Below are 17,491 nucleotides of genomic sequence, written 5' to 3' on the forward strand. Positions count from 1 at the left end.
ACAGGGAATGGCCAAATTAAGTGAATACATTCTCTTGGATCCCGTGAGGAGTGCTGGGTCACATAGGCCAAGTGTGAGGAATTTCCACGCCTTTATTTCCCACTTTGTCCTTGCCTGTCATCAGCTACATCAATCGTCTTACCTCTGTATCTCAAGGCTCCAAAGCAGCATTTGTTACCTCCAGTGTTGGTAGGCTCCATGAGAGAAGTGTGTTATCATAGCCCCCAAAGGAGTGACAGTGCTTTCCAGCCAATATGCCCCCCTTCCAAAATCTGCTGCCCCAGCCTCTTCTCTCTCTGCTGCTTTTCCTTCCTCGTCCTTCTCCCACCTCACCTGAATCTAGTCCCAGCGATTGCTCATGGAGACTGTCTTTGATTTTACTGAATTATAGGTAACAAAGACAACGTGCACACTAACAAAAACACACACACAGCGATAAAATTTTTTTTCCCCAAGGTTTTTTTCGGGGATATCAAAAATAAGCTACGGACAGAAAGGAAAATGTAATTTGTCTGCAAAAACTTACATAGACTTTGTTTACTGCTGGGCCACATAATGTTGAAATTATAAAATATTAGTATGGAAAAGGACCTTTGGCCTTACATAGCGATAACATTACACCCAACAGCTGCAGCTTTTCGCAGTTTCTATATTAATAAATTGGAAGTCATGTGAGTTCATCTGTACCCCAGGAAAGGAAGGGAGTAATTAAATAGAAAGCTACTCAAATAAGCTTTTAAATCCAAGGTGTCTTAATTCCCAAAACCCATGTGAAGCCCTCAGTGACTCTGGGACCTAAAGGACGTTGCAGAATTGGTCTGGTCATTTCAATCTGCTTAAACCTGAGAAATTGCTAGAGTTAAGCTCTAATGAATAATAGTTGAGGATTATGAAAAGGGTATTAGGTTGTCAATCTTCAAGTCTTACTTTAAATTTAGATGTCTTCTTAAAAATACAACCCTTTTAATACTAGTTGGATGTATTACTTTAGGATGTATTACTATACCTATAAAATTAAGGGGTTTGTTTTAAAAAGGAAACATCACTGAGTGAAAGACCTGTGGCAGTCTAACGCGGTCTCCTCATTGAAGGGAAGTGTGGTTATTTGGATCATGAAGCTATGGCTCAGGCACCCTCAGCCTAGTGGGCTCTTACCAAATTGTGAATATTGGATTTAGGTGTGCTGGAGCCCCTGCGTGGTGCAAACTGTTAACTGCCCTGTTACTAACCAAAAGGTTGAAGGTTTGAGTCTACCCAGATGTACCACAGAAGAAAGGCCTGCCAATCTACTTCTGAAAAATCCTATAGGAAATCCTGTGGGGTGCAGTTCTACTCCTTCACACATGGCGTCATCATGAGTAAGAATCAGCAGCACCTGGTTTTTTAAAGGTGTGCTGTGAACCTCAGAAAAAATTGCATTCGTTCATTCAACAGTTGATTACATGTCTGACCTGGGTTCAGACCCTGTCCTGGCACTAGGAATAAATCCACAAAGGAGACATGCTCCTACCTTTCCACGGTCTTCCAGACGGATAGGGGAAAACCTTGGCCTGAGCAGGCTACAGAAAAGGATCATATACTTATTAGGACATTTATATTCATTATGTCACATCCTCCTAATCACAGCCCTAGTCAAGTAGGTAATATTACCCCCATCTTAGAGCTGAAAACCAGAGAATTTAAAGTAACTTGCCCAAGGTCACACAGGATGTGAAAGCACAGGAATCAAACCCCGGAAGATGTGATCATGTTCTTTCCACTACACCAATACTAAACCGCATGAGCCCCATGGCTCTGTAGTGGAACGCGGGTGACCTGTGACAGCTGGGGCTCCCATTGACAGCTGCCATGCCCCTGGAAGTTTCCCCCTCAGCTGTTATGTAGATGTTGGAGCCCACATGTGTTCTTCTAGGACACCTGGAATGGGGACAAGAAGCTAGGAGGTCTGTCCCAAGAGGGTTTGCTGCGTCATTCACTAGCCACCTGGAAACAGCTCTCAGGCACTCCTGACTGGAACTGAGGAATTTCCCCTTTGTCTCCAGGTGAAGAGTGTCCTGATCAGTGAACCAACCAACCTGGCTGAGAGTGTCTTTGATAGCTGCTCAAGAATATATTAGACAGGCAGGAGACAGCTACTGGAAGAGTGGTGCTGTGGCTGAGGGGCTGCCTTGGGAATGGGGAGAGCTTAGGACAAACCAAGAGAAGAGGAGCTTCTTGTTCACCCATATCATCAATAAGAGAGGGAAGCTACTGCGTTAAGCAGAACCCGGTTCAAATGAGTGTGAAGGTAGGAGACCTGTGCTGGGTAGCAGGTTCAGCTGTGGGACAAGCACTGGTACTAAAAGCATGAATGTGGGGGTGAGCCAAGGTTAGCGTGACTCAACAGTCATAAGAATGAGGACCTTGGATGCTGAAGGAAGTAGGATTCGACCAACAGTTGTTGATAGAAGACAGGTCCGCAACTACTAATCCTCAATTTCAAAATCTAAGAGGTTCTGAAAACAGAAAGTTTTTGGTGATAAAACTCGTCCTGAATTGATGTAAGGCTGTCTGTAATCTTGATTCATCCCTCTTAATGTGAATATTCATACTGTTTTGTTGTAAAATATTAATATATTTGATTACAGGTGCTGCTGGTGATATTAAATAATAGTTTTTTTTTCTTGTTGGCAGCCATCGAGTCAATTCTGACTCATGGCAACCCCATGTGACAGAGTAGAACTGCCCCATAGGGTTTTCTTGGCTGTAACCTTTATGGAAGTAGATCGCCAGGTCTTTCTCCCACAGAGCTGCTGGGTGGTTTCGAACTGCCAACCTTTCGTTTAGCAGCTAAGCACTTAACCGTTTGTACCACCAGGGCTCCTGTTAAATGATCTAGAGTATATTGTATTTCTAAAACCCAAAAGCCTGAATTCTGAAACACACCTGGCCCCGAGGGCTTCAGAGAGGGGACTGTGTATTGTGCACTTACTCCCACAGCATCTCATTTAATCCTCCCAAAAGTCTATTTCATAGGTGAACAGAATAGCCTGTATGTCTATTTTATAGTGAAAAATACAGGCTAGGGAGGCATTTATTTGACCAAGGTCATGCAACCAGTAGAAAGTCACAGAGCGAGGACTTGAACCCAAAACATCTAAACTTAGTTCCTGTGGTATTGCCAGGACTCTGGGCTGCTGGTCATCTACAAAGTGCAGATAGGGAGCTGCAGGGTAGCACACAATGGCTCCCAGGGGAAGGCACTTAGGGACACTGCCTGGTAAAGCCTTTACCTCCTCCTGGTAGCACCAGGATGGCTCTTAATCCTCAATGCCTTCGTGTCCTCCTGCTCTAGACCCTGACATCTCCTCACTGTTGTTTTGTTTTTTATAAAAAAGAAACAACTGCTGGACTACAGCCTCCTGTCAGCCTGAAGTTCTAGAAAGTGTTGAGCTAAAGTGAAACTGGATTCCTTTTAAACTCTAATGTCTTTCAGCTACACGAGAGAACCTCCAGGACAATAGTTTTGAACCCTCAAGGGGTCTCTGATTCCTTAGAGAGTCTGATGACAGCTCTGACCCCTCTCCCCAGGGTATTGCACCTACAACCCTACAGTCTAACTTCTTCATTCCGTTTAACAGGGACTGTATCTGTGAACCCCAGAGTGGTCATCAGCTTTTAAGGGATAATTAAATCTTTCATGAGAAAATTAATAGGAAAGTTCAGCTTTAAGGAGTAAAGGCCATTTCCATTAATATGTGGTAATACTATTAATTCTATGAATATGACTCAATGATTCAGTCAAGATGTAATTGCTTATAAACCAAAACCAGACCCGTTGCCATCAAGGCAATTCCAGCTGGTAATGGCCCCATGTGTTACAGAGCAGAACTGCTCCAGAGGGTTTTCTCGGCTGTTGTTTTCACAGAAGCAGATCACCAGGCCTTTCTTCTGCACCACGACTAGGGGGGTAACTGCCGACCTCTTTAGGTTAGCAAAAAAAATCTTGTTGCCGTCGAGTCAATTCCTTCTTATAGGGACCTTATAGGACACAGTAGAACTGCCCCGTAGGGTTTCCAAGGATTAGCTGGTGGATTTGAACTGCCAACCTTTTGGTTAGCAGCCAAAAGCTTAATCACTGTGCCACCAGGGCCCCAAGGATCATATATAGAAGCCTAGAATTTCTTAGCTAAAGGATGTGTGTGTGTGTGGTGTTAGGGAGTTTGGGGGAGACAGGGAGTGCTTCCTACATCTTCTCAAGAAAATTTTCGATGGAGGTGTTATTAAACCTTTACAGTTCTGTTGACCTCACCACTCTTCTAAACAACCACCTGGTGAGTAGTGAAAGTAGGAATTGCTTCAGAGGTCACTTTTAGCTCCAGAATCTTATAATTATCTTCTGTCTGTGCTGTGTGTGCTTGGAGACTTTGGATCTCCTAGGCAGATTCCTTTTCATCATCAGCAGGCAACACTAAAGCTTGCAACCACTGTCAAGGCCCAACTATAAAGAATCTCCAGCTGGCATCTTAACTGTCTAGTTTATTTTCCCCCTTGCTCTTTGATTTACTAGAGTTCTAAGCCATTATTTTCTGAGACTAAATGTTTCCTAGTCTTTTATATCTCTGGTTTGATAGTTATGATAGCCTGTTCCCAAGAGTATAAAACTGAAAGTGATAAATAGAACAAGTGTGTTCATCATTAGCCGGTGCAGAAAATAACTCCTTCTTGGAAAATCAGAAAGTTGATAATGGCAGATTTTGTTTTTTTACATGATTACCTTTATGACAGTTCTGTCACTCCTTACCAAGTGCAATTTATCCTGGCTGGGTTTTCTCTGACAGGAGTGTCCATGGCTCATGACACTGGGCTGAGCTGTGTTTCTGATTTGCCCGTTTGGTAATTGATATAAACTGATGGTGCGTGCATTTTGACAGAAGGTTAAAAAGTAGGTATGTTCAGATGAGTAGAATGTCTGTATGCCCCTCATTCCCCCATTTTAATAAATAAGATTAAATGATAACACAAGTTAGCAAAAACAGTTAAGTTCTTGGAGTTAACCCAACCTGGGTTTGCATGTTGAATCCATCACTGATCAGCTCTATGACTGTAGACAAGTTACTTCATCTTTCCATGTCTCATTCTCTTGATCTGTAAAATGGGATTAAAAGCAATATTACCCCCTGGAGTGTTTTATAGATTGAGATAATGCATATAAGGCACTTAGCACAGTGTCAGTACAGGTTGTTCTGTTGTTGTGTGCCGTCAAGTTGATTCCAACTCCTAGTGACCCTATAGGACAGAGTAGAACTACCCCAGAGGGTTTCCAAGGCTATAATCTTTACATGAGCAGATTGCCAGGTCTTTTCTCCCGCAGAGCCATTCTGTTAGCACACAAGAACTTAACTATTGTGCCTCTGGACTCCTTCAATACGTGTTAGCTATTGTTAGTATGATCTTTCAGGATAACAGTGATATTCCAGCTCTATTCTCCCACCGTAACTTTATCTAGCATTTTTGGGGCCTAAATACAACTAAGTCCTAATTTGTGCCAAGATGTATACATAGTACTTCTCCCAGCTCTGGGATGTCAGAGAATTAGTGCTTGGACAAGTGTGAGGAGAGGCGACTCACCCTTGCGTGGGAGGTGAGGTTGCAAGCCTCTTCAGGGCAGCAACATGACAAATAGGTCGTTTTGAGGATGGTACGATAGCCTGATAGGGACTCAATATTTCTGCTGGACTGAGCTGAGCTGGTGAGACAGAGAATGATGGAACCCATTTTACCTACTTTTGCTCGCTCGTGTCTTGTCCATATCTTCCCTGTCCTTGTGGTCATGACTAGGTGGAATGGACACAGAAGCTGTGTTCCAGGCTGAAGCATTCTGAGAAGCCAGGCAGGCCTTTCCCAGTGACCTGTGGTCCCAAGGAGACCAGAGATGCTGGGTTCCCCTGGGATCAGCATGGGGAATCAGCGTGCCATGACAGACTCTGCAAAGTATTAGACTGAAGACCCCCAGGGACACAGGCAGTGCTGGGTGGGCTCGCTGTGTGAATGGCCGCTGGCCTTGCTTCATCTGTCAACCTTCAATAGCTCTGAGCCAAAACGCACCTGCCTTATTCCAACTGAGGTCCGATAAATGTCTAACAGAAAAGAACCTCATTTGGAAATCAGTAAGAAACCCAGTCGACAGAGTTCCTTGTTCTATCAAACTTTGCACATCTTAGTTTCTTGGGAAATTAATAAAATTTCAAACTGTGTATCACACTGAGGCAGAGATTCCAAATGAGAAAAAGTTTATAAGACTGACTATGTTTAAGCACTAATAAGTAGGCTCTCCCACAGCTTGGCTCTGCAAAAGTTAATCCCGTGAGTTGCCTACGCCTTGTATGTGCATGCGTGGTCTGGAGTGGCTCAAGGCTGGCTTTCTGAGTAACACATGCAGGGACTTTGCCTTGCTACCTCTCCTCAAGGCTAGTAATAAAAAAAAGAGAACTTATAATGAGTTAAAACATTTGAAAAATAGATTCTCAGTTATAAACACCTCTGTATGAGGTAATGTAAAAAAGCAACATTTTAATGACTCGCTTATAACAGTGGGGTTTTTTTCTTATAACTGATGATAAATTACAGTCCTTCCAGTAGAGCCCAAGGTTCGAATGTAAAATCAATTAAATGTAAAATCAGCTTGCAGAACATGCCTGAACTTTCTCATGGAGCTAAAAAAATGTGTTCTGATGTCTAGTGGGCAAAAGTAGCAGAAAATACCTAATCCAAAAAAAAAAAAAAGCCCAAGAACAAAAAGGCTTTTTCCTGGCAGAATTATAGAACCAGCAATACTTTCTAATATGTAACTGTGCGTAGTAATTTTCCAGAATCTGAATAATACAAAGGAATTTTGCAGTATTACGTTCCCACATCTGCTTTTATCGAATTTTAGGTTGGTTTTTTTTTTTTTTCCTACTACTTTTATTTTCGAAAGAAAATGCCCAGATTTCTTGTTTACGTGGCCTTCTGTACTTCCTTGTCCATGTGCAAATTAGGTTTTTAATATTTATTCATCATAGAAACTTTTTGGTATTAGAAGACTTGTGGCTGGAAAAACATGAAAACATATTGAATGACAGTGGCAAATGATATTGTTATTATAATACCATAAACAAAAACAATGGGCTGAGATCAGGACACGTGGGTTCCACTCGTGTGCCTGCCGGGAAGCCTGTTGGCACCCTGGGGGCATTTATGTGAGTTGACAGGTCAGGTCCACCCAGCTCAGAAGGGTCCAGGTCAGTGCCCTGCTGTGCCAGGAAGGAGGTTAAGAGCCCAGTCTGGAGGCCAGACCTGGAGGCCAGCCTCCAGCTCCGCAGCAGATTTCCTCTCTGACCTTATTCGACCCCTCTAATTTCCCTAGTATTAGGGAAGACAGCAATAGCTTCCTCAGAACAAGATGGTTGTTATTGTTGGTAGTTGCCCTTGAGTAGATTTCAACTCATGGCGACCCCATGTGAGCAGAGTAGAACCGCTGCACAGAGTTTTCAAGGCCGTGACCTTTCAGAAGCAGATGATGAGGCCTATCTTCTGAGGTGCCTCTGTGTGGGTTCGAACCATCAACCTTTTGGCTAGTAGTCCACCACTTAACCATTGCGCCACCAGGACTCCTTAGAGCATGGTTAGGGAGTTAAATTAAATCCTGTGCTATATAGCCAATTAATGTAATTGCTGTGAATATATTGTAAACCTGTAAAAAGTTGAATTGGCAAAAGTTGTGTGGTAGATATATTTACAACAACAACAAAAAAAAAAGAGTGGCTGTTGAGGCTGCTTATGTACAACAAATCACCTCATGGGATTTGGTTCCTTGGATGGAGGGTTAGGGTCATGGTTTCATGAGACAACCCAGTTAATTGGTGTAATAAAATGTTTAGTGCTTTTCTGTTCTACCTCCTAGTTCGTTGAGTAGTGCCTGAAATCTTAAAAGCTTTCAAGTGGCCATGCAAGGCACAACTGGGTTCTACTAGCCTGGAGCAGAAGAGGAAGAATGAGCACCAGGGATTGGAGTAGGATATGGAATGGCTGTCTAATTACCTCCATCAACAACTGCCTTCTTCGCTGTGAGACCAGAGGAAGTAGATGGTGCCCGGCTACCATTACTGAACATTTTGGCCAAAGATTCTGTAGAAGAATCCTCACCAAAAAGGGGAGAACGTAGGACAGAATTTCACCCCCAGGCTTTCTGGAGCCTTGGAGGTTGAATGAACCCCTGAAACTATTGCCCTGAGATAATCTTTAAACCTTAAAACAAAAATATCCCCTGAAGGCTTCTTTAAACCAAACTACAGTGTAGCTTAACCAGTAAAGAATGCCTGGAGCACTGTGCCCTTTTAAGTTCTACCTACATGGTATCAAATTGACAACAGCAACTCAAAAGATTAGATAGGGACTTAGGGGTCAGTGAGTTTATGCTGATGGAAGAGGAACAACTCAAAAAATGAGGGTGAGAGGAATAGAATTAATGGCACAGAATTGTACATGTAGAAATTGGTGTATATTATGTTGTATATAATAGCAACCAAAAAATAAATTATTTTAAAAATCATGTATAATAATGCACTTACCTCTAGTGCCAGGCACAGAGTATGCACTCCTCTTTATGTACCAGACAGCCCCATTTAGCACTGACGGCAACCTACAGATTTTGGAGCCAGCCTGCCCTGCCACTTATTGGCTGTGCCACCTAGAACAAGTTTCTTAACCTCTCTGTGCCCCAAAGTCGTTGTCTGTAACACAGTGATAATCATATTAATAGTGCCTGTTATGGATTGATTTGTATCCCACAAAAAGATATGTTGAAGTCCTAATCCCTGGGATCTGTGAATGTGACTGTATTTGGAAATAGGGTCTTTACATGTATAATTAGTTAAATTAACATGAGCTCATATTGGAGTAGGGAGGGCCTTAATCCAATTTGACTGGTGTCTTATAAAAAAGAGCAGAAGAGACACAGACACCGGGCAAGACAGCCATGGAGTTTTGCTGCCACAAGCTAAGGAATGCCTGGGACCACCAGATGCTGGAAGAGACAAGAAAGGATCCTCCCCAGGGCCTTCAGAGAGAGCATGACCCTGCTGACACCCTGAATGCAGACTTCTAGCCTCCAGACCTGTGAGAGAGTAAATTCTTGTTGCTTTAAGCCACTGAGTTAGTGGTACTTTGTTATGGTCACCCCTAGGAAACAATATAGTAACCCACCCCATAGGATTTAAAAAATCTAGATAGGGATAATGATACTATTTGGCATTAATGTGTGCTTACTAAATCTCAGCCGGGAACCAAGGTGTTTCACATACACTATCACGTTTCATCCTCACAGCAGCCGATGAGGTCCAGTTCCTATCTTAGGCCCATTTTACAGACTAGAAAACTGAGAGTGTTGTCCAAGGTCACACAGCCAGTAGGCAGTGGAGGCAGGGTTCAAGCACAGGTCTGCCTAATCTAAAGCGTGTGCCTGCCAGCCCAATAGCATGTGCAAGGCCTGTGATCCTCAGGAAATCACACGGGCAAGTCCATCATGCTAAACTGCTTCCAGGGCGGGGCCAGGCACTAACCCCGTCCCCAGGGACTCTGTCGGGATATTGAGCACTCCCAATGCAGGAAAAGCCCATCCCAGGCTGGCTAGCACACCAGCACCCTCATTTGCAAAGCAGATTCAGGACTGAGTAGCGGCGCCATCAAGAGGGCACTACAGACACTTGGCTTAAAAGTCAAGCACTTTTGAAAACATCTGCTTGAAATTTTGTGCCACTGATTGAAATGAAAAACAAACTCAGCTGCCAAGCAACAGTGGAAAGAGGAAGGGAAGGGAAGAAAAGCCCTAGTGGCAAACAACTAGTTAGCACATCAGCACAGATGGGCACAATAAGGGCCCCATCCCCAAATAAAATAACCTAGCAAGCAAGGATTACTGAGGTTCTTTGCCAAGAGTTATTGTATGTTCCATTATGAAAAATATGAAACTGTTATTTGTCTACTGAATGACATAAACCTATACGGCTCATTTTCCTTAGTGGGAAATTCCTTTCATTCTCTTCACGCAGAACCTGTACACTGACCAAGAGGCAGTCCTTCAGAAAGAATGAGAGGATTCTGCATGGTTTAAAGTCAGGAAAGGCGTGTGTCAGGGTTGTATCCTTTCACCATACTTATTCAATCTGTATGCTGAGCAAATAATCCGAAAAGCTGGACTATAAGAAGAAGAATGCAGCATCGAGTTTGAAGGAACATTCTTTAACAACCTGAGTTATGCAGATGATACAAACTTGCTGAAAGCGAAGAGGACTAGAAGCACTTACTGATGAAGATCAAAGACTACAACCTTCAGTATGGATTATACCTCAGCATAAAGAAAACAGAAATTCTCACAACTGGACCAATAAGCAACATCATGATAAATGGAGAAAAAATTGAAGTTGTCAAGGATTTCATTTTACTTAGATCCATAGTCAATGTCCATGGAAGTAGCAGTCAAGAAACCAAATGACATATTGCATTGGGCAAATCTACAAATGACCTTTTTAAAGCATTAAAAAAAACAAAGATGCCACCTTGATGACTAAGGTGCACCTGACCCAAGCCATGATGTTTTCAATAGCCTCATATGCATGTGAAAGCTGACAATGAATAAGGAAGACTGAAGAAGAATTGACACCTTTGAATTGTGGTTGACGAAGAATATTGAATATACCATGGACTGCCAAAAGAAGGAGCAAATCTGTCTTGGAAGAAGTACAACCAGAACGCTCCTTGGAAGCAAGGATGGTGAGAGTACATCTCACATACTTTGGACGTGTTAGGAGGAATCAGTCCCTGGAGAAGGACATCATGCTTGTTAAAGTAGAGGGTCAGTGAGAAAAGGAAAACCCTCAATGGGATGGATTGACACAGTGGCTGCATCGATGGTCTCAAGCATAGCAACAATTGGGAGAATGGCACAGGACTGGGCAGTGTTTCATTCTGTTGTGCATAGGGTCGCTATGAGTCCAAACCAACTCAATGGCCCCTAACAACAGCAAAGTTAGGGAGAAATGGACTAAGCTAGTACTGGTAGGCTGGGTAGTGCATGTGAGGTTCCTCAGAGTACAGGGTGGAGCCAGAGTGGGAAGGGAAGGGCATGCCTCACGCCAGGGACCAGGAGCTGGCTCTCCCAGGCCACTGCTAAGTTCCAGAGAACTCGGGAATTGGAGTCCACTTTCAAACCTAGCTTTCTCGGCGGTCATAAGGTATATTTGTCAAGTTAAAATGATAGAGCATATTTTATTTAAAAGTTTGTTAGCTTGATTTATAACCTTAAAATAGATAGAACACATTTTATTTAACGGTCTGTTATTTTGATTTATGACTTTAAAATATTAATACATGTGATGTGTGGGTTCCATTTGTATTCCTGCCCCAGGCTCTGCAAATGTTAGGGGCAGGCCTTCCCTCTGCTTCCAGTTAAAATTTTACCCACTTTTAAGTTATAGATCAAATCTGACCTTTACCAAATACCTTCTCTGATCATCCCAGCTATAAATTATTTCGCCTTTTGCTTCCTTCAACAAACCAGTCTTAGTAAACAACCTATTATGATTCAGGCACTGTGCTAGGAATGGAAAAACAGATATACAGAAACAGTTCATGTCCCCCGAAGAGCTCACAAGCTAGTAACAGAGTCACAGAATTAAACATCCACCCACACAATTCGTCAGTCCTCCTAGTGGCATCAGTTCCAAACTATATCCCAAACATGGCACATCTTGCACTCTGCCTTGCTAAAGCCTCTGTCCAGGGCATCAGATCCTCTACCCTGGACAACACCTCTGCTCTGGCCCCACCAGCTACCATAAGAATCATCTGCATGCTTTCAACCCCCAGTAGCTTTTCACTGTGATGACAGTAATAGCCAAGCCACTCCCTGGCCTACACTGTTCTACAGAACCTGACCCCTGCCGACCTCTCCAGCCCACCGCCTAGCTCTGTCTGTCTCATCTCTTCAGTGACACTGGCTTTTTCCCATTCCTCAAACATCTTGTCCCAATCCCAGGAGCCTCTGGCCTTGCTATTTCCTCTGCCAGGAGCCTCTTCCCCTAGATTTTCACCGGGCCTCCTCTTTCTCACCACTTATTTCTCAGTTCATGTGTTATCTGCCCAGAGAGACCTACCCCAGCTTCCCTAAATAAAGTACCTCCAAGTCCCTTACTCTTCCCCTACTCTTTTATTTCATTTGTTTACGCTTTTACTATCTGGTTCCCTATCTCGAATCAGACTCCCTGAGAACACAGGCTTTGTTTTGTTCATATCTGTTTCCCTTGCACAGACTAGTGTCTGGCAAGTAGCTGGCTCTCCCTAAGTATTTGTTAAATGAATGAACGTTGGCAATAGAGTGTGATATGTAGAAGCCATAGGGAGGAACCTGACTTTAACTGGGGAGAGTTCATTTTGACTATAGATTAGGCTTGAGGAGGAGGGGATGGTAGGAAATATGGAATTATAGCCAGAGCTGATGATACAATAGGCCATGTCAAGAAGTTTACATTTATTTCCAAAGAGGGTTTGAGCAGAACGTGATTAGATTTGTGTGGTAGAAAGATAACCTGGGGGCAACAGTGTGAGGAAGCACTAGAGAAGGCAAAGGTAAAGTCAGGGATTTAAGTCAGGAGAATATTGAGTATGTAGAGGAGGAAAGGGACTCTTGTCAGGAAAAAAAGTAGGACCTAGTCAGCAAATAGAGGCAATCCCATGGAGGAGTGAGAAAGATGGAGCTGTCTCAGGCTGCTGGGTCTCAGGTTCGACAATCTTTCTCAACCAGGTTCCAGGAGAGATGCCCTGAGGCACCCATTGTCAGTGATGAAATAACTTCCCACCTTAGTATCTAAGATGGTTCCAGATATATGCTGTCTGTGGGAGAATTGAGAAAATAGTAACTCGAATCATTTCCTGTGATCTGTAGGTCAGACGAGGACACCCACTGAGAGAGAGCCAGGTGAATTGTGGTATCACTGGGGAAATTAGAGGTAGAAGCATATTTGGAGGAAAGATAAGGAGTTCAGTTTTAATAAGCTGAGTTTGAGGTGAGGAGTGAGCAGTGAACTGTGAAAAAGGGAGAAAATACAACATATAGGGATTAAAATCAAGGGTATAAACACAAGGTTGCCACAAGAAAATAAGATCCATGGCAGAGCCCTGCGAAAACTTGGCAGTTCATTTCAAGCCATATGTTAAAAGGGTTGGCTGAGTCAAGGGATCCCTTGAGGGAGACCTAGAAGGAGAAGACAGAAGTTTGCAGAGAACCAGTTCAGAATGGTGCATGGTATTGGGGAAGCCAAATGAGACTCAAGAAGAAAGAGAAAGTCAATCTATCTCATGGAGCCCTGGTGGCATACTGGTTAAGAGCTCACCTGCTAACCAAAAGGTTGGCAGTTCAAATCCACCAGCTGCTATTTGGAAACCCTATGGGGCAGTTCTACTCTGTCCTATAGGATCACTATGAGTCGGAACCGACTGAAGGCACCTAACAACGACATACCCATCATGTGGTTGATTCCAACTCATGGTGAGCCCATGTGTGTCACAGTAGAATTGTGCTCCACAGTGTTTTCAATAGCTGTGAACTCTTGGAAGGAGATCTCCAGGTTTTTCTTTGGAGACACATCTGCGTGAGTTCAAACCAACAACCTTTTGGTTAGTAGCCCAACAATTAACCATTTGCACTACCCAGGAATTTCAGTGGTAAGTATAACAAAGGTGAAATAGGAAATGCACAGAAACATACATGTGGATTTAGCAATATGGAGGTCATTTTCATCCTGGTGGTGTGTGATTAAAATGCTCAGCTGCTAACCAAAAGGTCAGCTGTTCAAACCCACCAGTGGCTGAGTGAGAGAAAGATGTGGCGGTCTGCTTCCGTAAAGATTACAGCGTTGGAAACCCTATTGGGCAGTTCTACTCTGTCCTGTAGGGTCGTTATCAGTCAGAATCAACTTGATGGCAATGGGGTTGGTTTCTTCCATTTTCATCTAAGCCTCGGAAAGCACTCCTAGTAAGTCTTTCATTTTGAAATCAAGTGTACTCTTGTATTATTAGTATCATTACTAGTGATGTTAGCTGTAGTAATTCAGATTGGACAGAGAAAGCAGGAGTGAATTACCCTAATGATGTTAGAAGTGATTGTTCGAAGCAGGGCCTCAGAAGGTAGAGTCACCATGATGGATTGTGATGGGCCCTTCACCCATCAGAGGTATGGCAATCCACAGCTAGCTTCTTCAAAGTGGCCAATAGATCCTACAACTAATAAACTAGCTCTGTGTAGTTCACCATTAAAACAAAATCTCTCTTTTTTTCCAGTGATGTGAATTTAATTTATTCTCATTTTTAAAGCTACTTTCTGGGACTTGAGACTGCTTTCTAAATGTTCATTCCATTTTTACATTCGCAATCCATTTCATTCAGCACGCCCTGCTGCAGATTGAATTGCTTGCTAAATTTGAAAGAGATCAATAAATAGCAGCAGAAACCACAGGAGGTCATTTAATTTTTTTTTTTTTTTTTTGAATTAACAGACCCAATAAATCTGAGCCTATTTTCTTCAAATAAATCAGCTGGAAATAAAAAATTGCTTTTGGACAATTTACAAGGTTAAACCTAAAAATAAAATTTTACTTTCATTTGTGGCTGATATTAACATGACAAAGCCTCAACAGGGCTTGCTTAATGCTGGATTTATTTCCCCCATTTGCACAAATATCTTTTGCTTAGCTGTATACAAGTAAGGCAACAGATTTGAAATGGAATACAGTGAAATGGAAAATGCTGTTGATGAAGAAAAATTCTCTGTACCTAAAGGTTTTAGGGTACATGTTAATGTTGAGATTTTTAGGCAGAGTTTTTATGGGAATGGTTCATTTCGAAACTGACCTGGATCCCATAGAATTTACAGTGGCTGCTTAAGGCAAGATGAGGGAGCCTTTAACCTCCAAAACTGATTTGATTTGAGTTTATCCAGACAGGAGGTGATACTGCTTTGGCTACAACCCAGAGCATAATTTTCCCTTAGGTGAGCTGTGGTGGCTGTGAACGGTGATTAATTGGCTAATTAGAATTTCAAAGGGCTGTGATTAACAGTGGTAAACAGAAGGAAGTGACACAAGTTCAAATCCACTAAAACACTTCTCCGTGACTGAGACTTTACTTCTGTCTTTCCAAGTCTGTCTTTCCCTCCATCTTTCTGTTTTGCAAGCTTCTTTTCCCTGTGGGTCTCTAACCCTATCCCTTACCTCTCACCACATCCACCCCCCTCCCACTTGCCTTTTTTTTTTTTTTTTCTCATTTCTCCAGTCTCTTCCTTTATATCTTTCTTCACTACCCACGGTGGTGTAGTGGTTAAGTGCTATGGTTGCTAACCAAAGGGTCAGCAGTTCAAATCCATCAGGTGCTTTTTGGAAATTCTATGGGGCAGTTTACTCTGTCCTATAGGGTCATACTAGTCAGAGTCTACCCGATGGCAACAGGTATCACTACCCATAAAATGAAACCAGAAGACACTAAGCTTTTCCTTTATGCAATTCTTAGTTTTCCTCTTCTTTAATTCCAAAGCAAGTTGAGCTTTTTTTTTTTTCCTCCTAACCTACAATCGGAAACCCTGGTAGCATAGTGGTTAAGTGCTATGGCTGCTAACCAAAACGTTGGCAACTTGAATCTGCCAAGCGCTCCTTGGAAACTCTAAGGGGCAGTTCTACTCTGTCCTATAGGGTCGCTATGAGTCGGAATTGACTCGACAGCACTGGGTTTGGTTTGGATAACCTATGATTACCTTGATTTTGTTTTTCCTCCTCCGAATCAGTGGGCCACATTATCAGATGGATTCCCAGGTGAAGGAGACTGTTATGGATTGAATTGTGTCCCCCAAAAATATGTGTTGTAAATCTTAACCTCTATATCTGTGGCTAAAGGAGCCCTGGTGTCACAGCGGGTAAAGCGATCAACTGCTAACCAAAAGGTCAGTGGTTCGAAAGCCACCAGTGGCCCCATGGGAGAAAGATGTGGCAATCTGCTTCTGTAGAGATTTACAGCCTAGGAAACCGTATAGTGTTGCTATGAGCCAGAATCAACTTGATGGCAGTGAGTTTGTTTTGGTTTCGTATACCTATGGATGAAATCCAGTTTGGGAATAGGTCCTTCTTTGTTTTGTTAGTGAGGCCATATCCATGTAGGATGTGTCTTAAACCAATCACCCTTGAGATATAAAAAGAGCAGATTAGGTACAGAGACACAAGCACCAAAGGAGAAGACATGCACCACGTGAAGATCATCAAGGAACCAAGGAAGAGAATCTGAAAAGAGACAAAGACCTCCCCACCGCCCCATCCACCAGAGAGAGAAAGCTTCACCTAGAGCCAGTGCCCTGAATTCAGGCCTCTAGCCTCCTACCCTGTGAGAAAATAAGTTTCTATTAAAGCCACCCACCTGTGGTATTTCTGTTATTAAAAAAACCAAACCTATTGCCGTCAAGTCGATTCTGACTCCTAGCAACCCTATAGGACAGAGTAGAACTGCCCCATAGGGTTTTCAAGGAGCGCCTGGTAGCACACGGAAAAACTAAGAGACCCTTAGGTAGCTCACCCGTGGCCGTGGAGCTGACTCCTACTCATGGCCACCCTACGTGTGTCAGAGCAGTACTTCGTTCCACAGGGTTTTCAATGGCTGACTTTTTGGAAGTAGAGCCCCAGGCCTTTCTTTTGGGGCACCTCTGAGTGGACTCAAATCTTGAAACTTTCAGTTAACAACCGAGCATGTTAACCATCTGCACCACCCAGGGACTCCTTTGATAGCTTAAACTTGCCATTGAGTCAATTCCGACTAAAACCGACCCTATAGGACAAGGTAGAACTGCCCCATAGGATTTCCAAGGAGCAGCTGGTGGATTCGAACTGCTGATCTTTTGGTTAGCAGCCAAGCTCTTAAACACTGCACCGTCAGGACTTCTTTGGTAGGTTAGCAATAACGAATTTGTTTGTGCAGATAAATCAACAGCTAGGATTTTCCCCAGACACAATCAATATCACTATTTTAATAGCTTAGCAATACACAGGAATCAGATCGACTACATCTGTGGAAAGAGGCGATAGAAAAGCTCAATATCATCAATCAGAACAAGGCCAGGGGCTGACTGTGGAACAGACCATCCATTGCTTATATGCAAGTTCAAGTTGAAACTGAAGAAGATCAGAGCAAGTCCACAAAAGCCAAAATACGACCTTGAGTATATCCCACCTGAATTTAGAGACCGTCTGAAGAATATTTTTGACGCATTGAACACTAATGACCAAAGACCAGATGAGTTGTGGAATGACATCAAGGACATCATCCATGAAGAAAGCAAGAGGTCATTGAAAAGACAAAAAAGAAAGAAAAGACCAAGATGGATGTCAGAGGAGACTCTAAAACTTGCTTTTGAAAGTCAAGCAGCTAAAGCAAAAGGAAG

General features: G+C 42.9%; 1 protein-coding gene across 3 annotated transcripts in view; it reads left to right on the plus strand.

Annotated features, from left to right (window-relative positions):
• Positions 1-1,316: 1,316 nt before the first annotated feature.
• The window catches only part of SASH1 (SAM and SH3 domain containing 1), a 392,317-nt gene continuing 376,142 nt past the window's right edge, over positions 1,317-17,491 (plus strand). For all 3 annotated transcript variants that reach the window (XM_049904100.1, XM_049904012.1, XM_049904267.1), the window contains exon 1: positions 1,317-2,287. Coding sequence is in view for 2 of the 3 variants with exons in the window: in XM_049904012.1 (XP_049759969.1) it covers positions 2,276-2,287 (12 nt within the window). In the remaining variant the exon portion in view is untranslated. The remainder of the gene's footprint in view (positions 2,288-17,491) is intronic.

The sequence above is a fragment of the Elephas maximus genome, chromosome 1 (assembly GCF_024166365.1).
Source record: "Elephas maximus indicus isolate mEleMax1 chromosome 1, mEleMax1 primary haplotype, whole genome shotgun sequence".
In the NCBI taxonomy this organism is placed as follows: domain Eukaryota; kingdom Metazoa; phylum Chordata; class Mammalia; order Proboscidea; family Elephantidae; genus Elephas; species Elephas maximus.